The 12367-nt window shown below is 43.5% G+C and overlaps 1 protein-coding gene across 1 annotated transcript in view; it reads right to left on the bottom strand.

Annotated features, from left to right (window-relative positions):
• SDK1 (sidekick cell adhesion molecule 1) overlaps positions 1–12367 on the bottom strand; it is a 793009-nt gene that overhangs the window by 317150 nt on the left and 463492 nt on the right. Inside the window, exon 5 of the mRNA XM_057750135.1 lies at positions 10405–10538. Coding sequence (XP_057606118.1) covers positions 10405–10538 — 134 coding nt within the window. The remainder of the gene's footprint in view (positions 1–10404; positions 10539–12367) is intronic.

Raw genomic sequence — 12367 nt, forward strand, 5'->3', positions numbered from 1 at the left:
TTTTTAATGTTGTAGCTAAAATGAACAAAGAAACGAAAGGCTCTAAATATTGCCTATTAAAATGTATTTCTTTATGATAGTAATATTTTTGCAGAATTTTTTTCCGAGGCCATTTTCTAGACCAAAGACGTGTGAAACCACTGAAACTTTCTTAAATGAGCTAATAACCAAAGGTCAACCCCGTTGTATGCTTCTGATACATAAGTCATTCTGACAAATCAGGGTGCTTCCCAGAGTCCTAGGGAACGGAGCGGGAGAAGGCCGAATTCTGGAGCCCATTTGTGCTGGAAACCTTCCCAAATGCGAGCAGATCTGTGTGTGATTCAGCCCTGTCTGAATTAATACAGCCACGGAGTGACACACTGACAGGGAGGTAGATCGGCGTGTGCAACCATCTTCCAAGGAAGGTGAAGGGAGCAGCAAAGTGTGGGGCACTTAATACCAGACGGGGTACGGCTCAACAAGCTCCATCATCAGCAAAACAGGTGAGCAAACAAACAATCAAACAACCCCCCGGGGTCAGCTCAAAGGGTCGCCACGGCTGACTTACTTCTCCAGTTCCAACTCCTACTCCTACCTCCAAATTCAGGACCAAAACGAAAAAACAATCATTCTTGTCAAGTCTTTCACTAGAGTTTTTGCACTTCTGGGTTTCTGTCTGAATCTTGTTCCCTGGAACAGACACATAGCACAGCCCTCAGACTCCCCAGAGGGTCATTCACGTCTGTAACTAAGGTGAACCAGAAAATCCCCAGCTCACATTTTTATGCTTCCATAAAACTATGTAAAATAACAGTCCTCAGAATCTACCTTCAGGAGCTACACTTGCCAGATATTCCTGGGCCAACAGGAAGTTACACTGACAATCAGAAGTCACATTTCTTACACTCTCTGACAACCTGCTTTGCCAAATATAGAGCTACCCTAGGCTCTGAGAGTGGGAACTGATTTTGTGCCAAGGAGGATATTCCTGAAGATCATAAAAGGTGAGAGGGTATAGGCAGAATAATTACCTGAATAACAAAGAATCACAGGCAGAGACCACCGCTAAGAACTCACTAATTAGAACACAGAAAGAGTCTACATCTTAAGATATATTTCTGCCTTCTATTATTTCTGATATAAATTCCATCTTTTTTACATCTCAAAGTGTTCTTGGAAAAAAGCAGGGAATCCAGCACTTTGGATCTGGTAATGGTCTTCACAGGAGCTAAGTGGCCTTTCACTTTAACAATACTTTGCCCACTTTTCTGAAGGCCTGATTTAATATTCTCAGCCACCTTGTAAAGATCTGCAATTTTAATTACCTGCTGTAATTGCCTCCTATAAGAGCCAAAAGAACATCATTTATTGTGATCAGTGATAAAACATTATGACTAAGTGGTAAAGGTACATCTGAGCTGTTATCAGAAGGTGACCAAACGTTAGGCTGCATACACAAAGTGGCACCCAGGTCAAGGACTTTCAGCATGATTTTAAAAATTGAAAACAATTCTGCAATATAAATAATCTGGAGTTTCAAAACCTCAAAACCTCTTAAGGAAGAGAAGCTAAACAGATGCTTCTGAAGTACCAGATTCAGAATACTGAACTCATCCATAAAAGGAAAGGGTACTGGGACGTGTGTGTCCTTTGTATTCAATGAGTGAGAAAACTGTATTTACAACTAACAACTAGTTCTGTGGTCTCATCTCAGCCGATAACCATTACTTTGTCTGGGGTTTCCTCAGACAAGATGTGTAGTAAACAGATGTTAGAGTTCATACAATGTTCTACGGAAAATTCCATTTTCCATCCCCCTTGCCTGTGCCCTCTAAACTCTTATCTTTCTACATCAGTTGCAGTGTCGGGGGAAAGCAGACAAAGCATTACCACTTCAATGGATGTAACATCCGAGGCGACCAGAGCCTGGGAGATGCTTACTGCGTGAGTAACTTACAGTGCTGAGTCACTCTCCGTATATTGTAAGTTTTGAAATGTTATGGTTGCATATTATGAGCCTGTAGTGAAATGATCTTAAATTCTCCGTCACCTGAATTTGGGATGTGGCTGTTGGCCAAGGTTAAGACACTGGATCCCAGAATCAAGGGTAAACGTCTTTAGGGTTACTTCTATTTACCGTCCTAAAACGGCCACAATTAAGAGAGTCCTGCGCTTAAATATCTGAATATAATCATTTAAACTGGTACGGTTCACAAGGGGCAGGAGGAGAGGGGGTTTGGAGAAATTACTAAAGTTGAGTTTTCTGGAGACGTCTGTAAAAAATCAGATTAGGCAAATCACTGCGGAAGGATAATCTGTGCCCTGAAATAATCGTAGTATAACTGGGAGACGTGAATGAACACTTATGGTCCGTTCTGCTTGGTGAACGAACTCCCCCACGTGCTGCCCTTTCTCCCTGGCTGTGGCTTACGCGCTGTGCAAAGTGCGCTCCCACGGGTCAACGGTAACACCTGCCTGGGAACGGGGAGCAGAGCCGTGCACGTGGGTCTCGGACACCTGCGGGGCCGAGCAGGTCCTGCTTTACAGCCCATGCCGTGTCTAACGCATTCCGGATACCAACACCACCGCTTAGGTATCACATCCTGTGATGTACCCCCACGATGCTCACGAGTAAGCACCGCCTCCAGCCTCCTCTCCCACGATACCCGTAAGCAGACCTGTGTCCAGGTGCGCGGGGCCTAATTCCCAGGCCACCCAAACATAACCTCCGCTGGTTGCGGAAGGGGGCCAGGCTCCACAGTGCACTTGCATGGACAGCACACGGGCTTTGCTGAGGCTGAATGTGCCGCGGGAGTGGTTCTGATGTCAAAACAGAAGCTCTCGCTTTTTAAAACACAGCCACGCTTCTCTGAGGTTGTGTGTGGAAGAGCTCCTGATGGAGAACCTCCAGTCCGAAGAGAGGGCTGACTGGGAGGACGGCCGCCTTCCCCAAGGTGGGCCTGTTCCTTGGGCGTCTCTCATCTGTACACGTGCTGGCACCAAGGGCATGCCCAGCCTCCTTTCCGGAGGAACGTGGGGTAGGGGGTCAGATACACCCTGACTTGAGGCCTCAGCTTTCCATTTGCCACCCCGGTGATTTCTGTCAATACCCTTGCCTCCTGGGGCCTCGATGCCCCCAGCTTTGAAACGGGTTGATCATTTACTCACAGGGACGATGCAGGATTTCAGGAGGAAAATGGACGAGAAACACCTACCTCCAGCTCAAGGAACATCCGTGCCCTTCTTCTACCTATGCCCTTGCGGAATCATTTGACAGCTTATTTGTAAATTATCATCAAATCTGATATAGCTTAGAACAGTTTTTGCTCTTATATCACCTAAAAGAATTTTTTTAAACTATCATTTCTACAGTTTAAGCTGACATCTAAAGTTTTCAACACAGATTTAAAGGACTGCAAAGAATATAATTTCCAGTGTACTTTAATATTTTAATATTCTGCTGTAGTTTAATAATAATATTGCAGCACTCTTTTATATGTATCCAGAAGAACCTAAGTATTTGATAGAGCAGGTCTAAGGATTTGATACATAGCTTCCCCCCTTTAAACAATACATGAATAAGCTCTAATTTTTTAATAGTCAGAAAGTTTACATCATTTCTATTTTTCTTCCTGAACTGGCGCTTCCACGCTATCCTCCCACAGAAGTTTATCTTAGTTTACTATATTTAATGATTCAAAGTATTTTATGATCACCCTATCATAGCCTCTGAAAAAAATATGTATGCAAATTAAAAATTTCCCAGCAACCATATGCCTCTGAGGGAAAAAAAAAAAAAACCTCTTGGATTGAGTTACTACTACAGTTATTATTTGCACTCTATAAAAGACAAACACATGTATCACAAATGTTGATGACTATTATATATAAAAGAAAAACTCACTGGAAATGCATTTCTCCATGAGATGGATAGCAAGGTTTACCCTGATTCTAACCCTACTTTTCTTTTTTGTAGAAATAACTGCTGATATAAATTTTGCTCATATAACAACAGTCGATGAGAATGGAGGGAATTTTGCTATAGAAATACCTCTCAATTGTTTAAACTCCTCTGAGTATACTAAAATTCACAGAGTAATTACTAGTTAGGATAGACTACTCTTTGTTCCAATAACAAATAAACCCCGAAATCTCAGTGTTCAGCACACAAAGTTTTATTTCCCACTCATATCGCATTCCATTCAGCTGGGGGCTTCTGCAGGGCTGCTCTCTGCATGTGCTCATTCAGCCTCTGGGCAGCTTCCACTTGGCAGTGTCACTGTCTCCACGCGTGGCCCGGCCACTGTGGGCCCCACGGGGAGGGGGAGCATGAAGGTGACTTGCTGGCTCTTAAACACACAGCCTGGAGGTGACACTCTCCCTTCCACTCACATCTCATTGAGTAGAGCTCATCAGTGGCCCTGAACTGCAGACGGGCTGGAGATGTCTTCCTGTCCTAAGAGCAAGGGGACTTTCCATCACTTAGAAATCAGTCACCAAAAATGATCTGTAATAGAATGTCAGCTGACCACGCATTTGGGTCCTGCCTCATTTTGTAGACGTCAGGGAATTGAAGACACCTAGTTTATAAAATGATTTATTTCCCAGTTATTAGAGCACTTCACTTTCCCAGCGCTGACACCGATATTTAGAATTAGGCCTCTGTTTGGCACCTGGAAGTTTGTACCCTCAGGTAATTCCTGTACTAATAAAGATTCGGGATGGGTGTGACACGTACCCACAACAGAGGGACGGTTGTGACAAGAGCCCCCTGGCACCCAGGCGTCCTCAGGGAAATCTGATTTTTATTTTTTAAAGTTTAAAACTTTTTAACAATTTTATTATTATTATTTTTTCGGCCGCACTGCAGCCTGCGGGATCTTAGCTCCCCAGTCAGGGATTAAACGTGGGGCCTGGCAGTGAGAACACCGAGTCCTAACCACTGGCCACCTGGGAATTCCCAGGACGATCTGAGCACCTGGAAACAGATGCCCTGAGAAGTCTGCATGCCTGCTCGCCCTCTCGGAAACCCGTGTGCGCCCTGGGGGGCTGCGTACAGCGCCATCCGACGAGTGCTGCTCTGGGAGAGTGGGGGCGTTGGGCGCCTGAAATGGGTTCACAAGTTGAGGGGAGAACACCATTCGTGGTTTAACCCAACACGCTAAGATTTACCAAGGGCGACACCAGGCTGAAGTAAGTCACAAAGGGGAAAAGAAAGACAGCCAGATGAGAAAGGCTGGGAATTCCCTGGAGAGAGCATGCGCAGAGAGCAAAACTAACCCGGCTCTGCCTTGTGGAGGTGGGACGAGAATTAGGGCCTCATTATTTTTTAATCACTTTGTCCTTTTTTTCTCAAGTCTGGTTGAGAATCTCCAGCTGTACTCTTATTCTAGACCTCATTCACCACCACTTATACATACACTTGGGTTCAGAAACAAACTATTAAAACTGGCATTTTCATTTGTGTTTCTGAACTGAAGCCATGAGAAGGAAACTAATCCATGATGCTATCGTGCCATGGGGTCTGTCAGTGGGATGGCCTGTCACACATTGCATGCAAGCTGCCCCACGGGAGCTCCAAAAATCCTCATTTTCAAGGTGCACAGGATGGCTTCGTACATCTGTCTGCTTTCAGAATTTTGCAATGGGCTGTGGTTTCACCTTTGCCCGACAGGCGGATTTACATATCTGTGTATTTAGTATTAACTAAACTAACTCTCACAGGGTAGATAACTGGATACAAAAGTACACCCGGGGAGAAACCACAGATCTGAGTTATTCACAAGTCTAGCACAGACACAAACGGCAACACTGACACCTGTGTTCCTGCACAAACGGTCCTCTACAACCAGATGTCGGAAGAACGTGTCCAGAGAACTAAATGATCAGGAAGACCAAGTAAAATATGGATTTCCATCCACAAAGTCTACATTGTGCTGTGGGATATGAACTAAAATGGAATGAAACGTTCATCATTAGCAAGATTCTTAAGATGCTGTTTATTTCACTTTTCTGTATTTCACCTTTTTGTATGATAGTTAAACACTTGTACTTGAACAAATAGCTCAGTATGCATCCGTCAGGGGTGAACGTCAAGGCTTCCTTACTGATGGTGTGCCTATAAAAAGGCTTCGGAGACCACAGCCTAGACGTAGCTCCTTCCATGACCAGCTCCGGGAGGTCGGGGCCAGAGCGTGTCTCATGCTTCACCACATACCCTACTTAGCAGGTCAACACCTTCTAAACGATTCAACTCGTTGCTCTACTGTAAAGTATGCTTCCTGTTTATGTTTCTGAAAATTCTGGCAGGCAAGTACCATTTAACCTATAAAGCCACAGCTGGATCAGAAATAGGTCATTTATAATATAGACACTGCCTCTGGATTGCCTTTTAATAACATTTCAAACTGTTCCTATGGCTCTGGGCATCCGAGCCACGTCAAAGAACAACGGAAAGGCTTGTGCCTGGCCCCTCTCTCCCTGTAACGTCAGAGGTGTGAATAAGACAGGATTTTATCCGGGCACTCAAAAGCCATGTTTTACAGGGCAGTCCTCTTGGACGACGGTTCCTAGACATTATTCTCTGGAATTTGCTTTCAACTACCAGCCATATATGAGGTCTGTGGTTAAATTAGCATTATAGAGGACAAAAGAATGTTAAGTGGTCTTCAGAATTAAATGCAAGGGTTTGCCAGCCTGAAGGAGGATCAGTGGGAATGATATCCTATCTGCAAATGTTGTTTCAAGAGGAGACATTAAAATGAGAGAAGTGAAAAAAGCAAGAAGGAGAGAGGTAGTCATTTCTTTTCTAATCTAAGCTTCATCCCTAGCAGAGAATCTCATTACACTGGACATTTTGAAGATTGGGTCAGAGCTGATGATGTGTCTAAGGTACGTACAGCGGCATTTAAACAATAATTGGTTAATCACTGTGCAGAATTCTTCTCATCTCCTAAACTCCTATCTTTCTTTTTCAAAAAGAAACTCTCATTCACATATTAATTCAGTTCAGAAGACCTGGTCCACACAAGTTAACTCAAAGCAAAATCTTCAAAGTGAAAACCAACAACGGGTTGACAGGTGTATACAGCTTGGCTGGGTTTGACCTCAGAATGGAAATGTGGACTTTCAGGCAAGTTCAGCCCATTCTTTTCCTGGTGTGCACCTGAGCCCCGGAGCCAGTGATGAAAAATTCATGCAGGACGCTTCAGCAGTCCCACCTGTGTCCTTAACATCTGCTGGCTTCACATCACATCCAAACTTCAAAGTGAATCCACCCCTGAGATGGCGGCGAGCTTTCACTGGGAGCAGGAGAACGGACATTTCAGAGAAGTCCTCTCCTTCCCGACAGGAGATACCTGTGCGGAACACGCTGTAACTAACCCCCGTAACCATATAAAGGGGGGAAGTTAAGAGGCAACAATGCACAAAGCAGCAGGCGGTACCACGACGTGGCTGCATTTCACTTCTAATTGTCATGCTTTTTAAAAATTTTATTTATTTTTATCTCAACCTTCTTTATCTTTTGCTTCCCATAAGCTTCAAGTGCAGCCAAAATATTTAGCAACTGAAAAGCTGGTGAGGTTTTGAACTCTCAAGTACAGAGTTGTTTGGGAAAATGTATCATCTCCTCCTGCTGGCTGGGTGATAGCGCGTCACCGGTTTAGATGTTCCGAGGCAAGACTGGCCCCGGCAGCTACTCCACCTCCACACCAGACTGTCCCTGCAGGAGGAACGGTTTATCATGACGGCCGCAAACAAGAGGTGGGCCGCCTAGCACTCTCCACTTTTCAAATAATTACAGTACAACCCACCCGGAGTTTCATTTCTAGTGCCCTACCACCTTGGTCGTATTCACTACTTTACTATCCTGATGCCAAGGGAAAGTCTATCATCGTTACATGATAATTGGCTGTGATATCTTTAGATTCTTCAGAAATGCTTGCTGGCACGTTTTTAAAGTTTTTCATCAATCTTGTCTGGTGTTTTTAAGAAGCCTACATCAGAGAATAAGATGTCTAAGCCTGTAGAACACACCGCGTCTTACCACCTGCATGAAGAGGTCCTGAGAGTATCTAACTCCATAATACATCCAGGGGGTGATGCACCTTCCGTGTTTCACAGCCCCACACGGTGCCGGCAGGGAAGTCCCGAACTGTAGTTTCCCCCCTCACACAGCAATCGCTGCAGTCCAGAAAGGAGCAAAATTTAAACAACCGATTCTGGGGAATTCCCTGGTGGTCCAGTGGTTAGGACTCTGCATTGCAGGGGGCATGGTTCAATCTGTGGGCTGAGAACCAAGATCCCATAAGCCGTGTAGCATGGCCAAAAATTTAAAAAATAAATAAAAATTAAAAAAAAAATTCTGGGGTTTTCTGCAGATTTATCAAGACTTCTGATCTTTAGAGGTTTTCAAAATAGTACTTTTAGTGAGAAAATGCATGATTGACTGCCATTTAACTTTCAGGTAAATCCAACACGTCAATAGGGAGACTCACCCAAGAATTAAAATAAGGCTGTTTCCTCAGCCTCCTCACTTGTCACATTCTACCTGGTCCCCATAAAAAGCAGAGAACACAGACAGGGACAGAATGCAGGTTTTCTCCTAAGATTTAAAATAAGTCCGTCCATACCATCAACTTCCTTATATCTCAGCTTCTACACATTCTACCTGGTGCCAGTGAAAAGATAAAAATACACAAGGGAACAAAATGCAAGGTAGTTAATTATAATATTTATAAGCTGCTTCCAATATGCTTCTTAGTTAGAATAGACACTGAAATTATTAAAAAATTTACATATTCCAATTATCTAACGCATGGTATTGTGTTAGCATGGCAACCTGCAAATTCACTGTATTAGCTTTATTTTCTACTGGCCTTGTAGAGTAGGCATGTAGGAAACTACTAGGTGCTGAGTATTTCACACCTTTGTGATGTTAGCATCAAGTCAACCAGAATATTTGTGGAGTTTTTCCCCCATTCTAATAGACTAAGGTCAATTTTTTTTGTTTCTGACGCAGAATTCCAACAATTTGAGCTATTATTATCCCAGTATATACATTACAATTGAGTGCTGAATCCGATTTGCTAAACAGAATAAACGGCTCTAACTAGAAACGCTGGACATCATTAAAGTTATCACAATCTATTTAATAACACAATTTCCATCTTTTATTACTAATATTGAAAAATCGTCATAAATCACATTCTTTTTCTACTATGATGCTTGACTCATAGGGTCATGCACTGGACTTGTTTGAGCCCTGCCGCTTAACCAATGGACACAACTCTCCAAAGCACCGCAAAGGCCCTGCTCGTGGCCAGACCTGCACCACCTGTGGTCTGGAGCTGAGGACTCAGCTCCTAGGACTTAGGAGCTGATGGCAGGCTGGTGGCCACCGAAGAGCACTTGCTGGGCAGCACATGCAGTTAATGTCCACCGTCTCCTGACCGAGGTGCAGGCTACACGCACCTGGCAAACTCTGCTAGGCCTAAAGCAACTACATCCCTCAAGGACCAGGAGAAGCAAACACTACTGTCTACCCCACGAACGAAACAAAACCTCTCAAACTACTTGAAGGGGAAAGCCATTCCTTCAAGGTGTTTTTTAAAAAGATGAAATCTACCACTATACAGACAAATCCACTTAACTCACTCTTGTATGACGTGATCATAATATTTTGAAACTTACCATGACCATTTCCCATCTGTACTTTCTCAACAGCATAATCACTGCGTTTCATACTGTGAAGCTTCACGCTGCAGACATCTGGTGGCACCTCTGAGATGCACCTTCTGATCTCTTTTAGCTCCGAGTTCTTGCTTCTGGTCATTTTCCCCTTCTCTGGCAATCAGCTCTTCCTAGTAGAATTTCTGGGGCCTTCTTTCAAAGGCCAAATATTTAAACTAAGTTTCCTCAAAGTAAAACATCCTAAAATAAACTGAACATTTAGCTGTGACGTGTATTTTCTTCATGATCCAGGCTTTTAGTTCTTCTTGACACGCTCCTAATTTTAACACTACTTAGTACATATATTTCCTGGAAGATTTTTTTTATTAAAGTAAAAAAAGCATAACCTGTGGCCTAATCTAGTCTCAAATAAGTTTCATGCATACAACTCCTAATAAGCCGAGCGATGCTTTGTTGTTAAAAACCACACACATTAACAGAGTACAAAAGCAAAAATGTTTTCTTAAATTCCCCCAAACAAATAAGATCTTGCATTCAGAATTACCAGTCAGGTTCACATTCTCTGCTATCACTTCGGAGAAAGGAACTATAGACCCTGGGTCCATACGGAACCATGACCACTACACCAGGGACATAAGATGTACTGCACAACACCCCATGAGATGGTGGTTATTAATTAAATCCAGAGTTTACTGCCGCCACGTGACCGTGTGGGGCTGTGGCACTCACCTGCCACGCTCAGGTGAATGAGCGGGCTGGTCTTGTTCTCGCCGTTCCGCTCGTTGACGGCCTGCACGTAGTATGGCCCCGTGTCACCGGCAGCTGCCGCCAGGATCACCAGCTGGTTCTCCAGCGTGATGGCTCTGCGTCAGGGAAGAGGAAGGGAGAAGGTCAAGGCCGGTCCATGGGACATCTTATTTGTAAGACAGATTATTTACCAGGCTGACCATAAAGGGATGTCCAGAGCTGTTGGATTTTTTTAAAGGTTAAGAAAAGATCTGGAAGGACAGAAATGAATCCCCGGGCCACCGTGAGGAACGAGGTGGTCCTGAGCCTGCTCACGCCCAGTGATGCACTCGCTCCTGCTGGGAGCTCCAGGTGCCACGTCCGTATCAACCCTGGTTGTGAGGAAGGCAGCCTTTTGGAATATACACATCCAGGGTTTGTTACAACTCAAAGGTTCCTCTGGGAATTCGTAACAAGACAGGTGAGAAGGAACTCTGGGAGAGCTGGCCTTTTTCTTTCAGGCAGGGCTATATGATCATGCTGGACCACCAAACCCTGGACCCAGGGCGACGAAATTTACTGTGATCTCTCCACACCCAGGCAGCCTCATTTGAGCCTTTGTACATCTATTTCTAGACTAATGGGTAGAAAAGTTGCCAGTAAGCGTCATGCTGACCTCTTCAACTCAATTCCCCCCAAAGTACTCACCCCAGGGCTGCACATTCCACCTGTGCTATCTCCCTATGCCCTCAAGTGCAGACAAACGGTCTAGGTGACCATCCCTGAATCCTTCTGATATATCCCAATTCTACTGTGAAAGAGAATCTCTACGACACATTTGACCCACCTGCCTTCTCTTTAGAAATAAGAAAATGGAAGATCAGAGAGGTTAAGTTGTTAGTCCAAGGTCACACAGCAAGGTAACAATACCAGAGGGAGGACTAGGTCTTCTCACATGTAGACTGATGCTCTGCCAACCATACCACACACAGACTCTCACCCTTACTTATTTAAAAGAAGAAGAAAAATAGTAAAGAAACAAATTCTCTAAATCCAAGCAACCCTTCATTAAATGGGTGCCTCAGTATCCTTTGCTCACGGTATAGTTCTATAATCTTTTCACTTGTTAAGGAGGTTGGGGGTGGCGGTGGAGGGGTGGGTTGAACCTGTTAAAAAAACAAAAGCAAACAAAAAAGCAAAGGTAAGTGATCTCTTCCTTGGCTGGTGAAGTGCACTTTGAGGGTCAGACACATTCTGAGCACCAAGGAGTCAGTTAGCCTGCGCTCTCACGCTCACAGCGCTGGAAAGATCCTGGGACCTTGGCGCGAATTGTGTTACCTCCCACAACTGTGTTCCTCTGCGGGGAATAGTTTTATTTGTTCGTTTTTATCCTAGATAGTCATAGTCCTTCCAGACTCAGCTAAACCAAGACCTCTATTCTAGTAACATTAAAAAAAATGCAAAATAAATAACTTCTCATGAGAAACTTTAGCATAATAACAATCTTTTTCTTCCTGCTACCTTCTAAAACCTTTTTTTGAAAACCTCTTGATTTTCAGACATTTTACAAGATTATCTTAAGAAGTTACTGCTTACCCAGAGTTCCCATAGGATATATTACAGTTTGAGGTCTCTATGATTAACTTACCTCATTTCTCATTTAAGAAAATTTTCCTATTAAGAAGTTTTCAATTTTTAGTCCCATAAAATATTTCAAAAAAGCTCTACTATAATTATTTATGACTCCTTTATAGAGCCCTTTACAGAAGCACGGAATTGCTCCACTTTATTTTAGCATATGTCACATGGGCACCTAAGCTTAAATATGAATATTTATTTCACAGGACGTTACACATTTAATAGTACTATTTAAAAACTGAATATATCACAACTTTTTTCTCTAACATCTGATTTTTGCCATAGTAATTTCAAATATGCCTATTACTCCTCAGAATAATTCTCCAAA

This window comes from Hippopotamus amphibius, chromosome 9 (genome assembly GCF_030028045.1).
Source record: "Hippopotamus amphibius kiboko isolate mHipAmp2 chromosome 9, mHipAmp2.hap2, whole genome shotgun sequence".
Lineage (NCBI taxonomy): Eukaryota > Metazoa > Chordata > Mammalia > Artiodactyla > Hippopotamidae > Hippopotamus > Hippopotamus amphibius.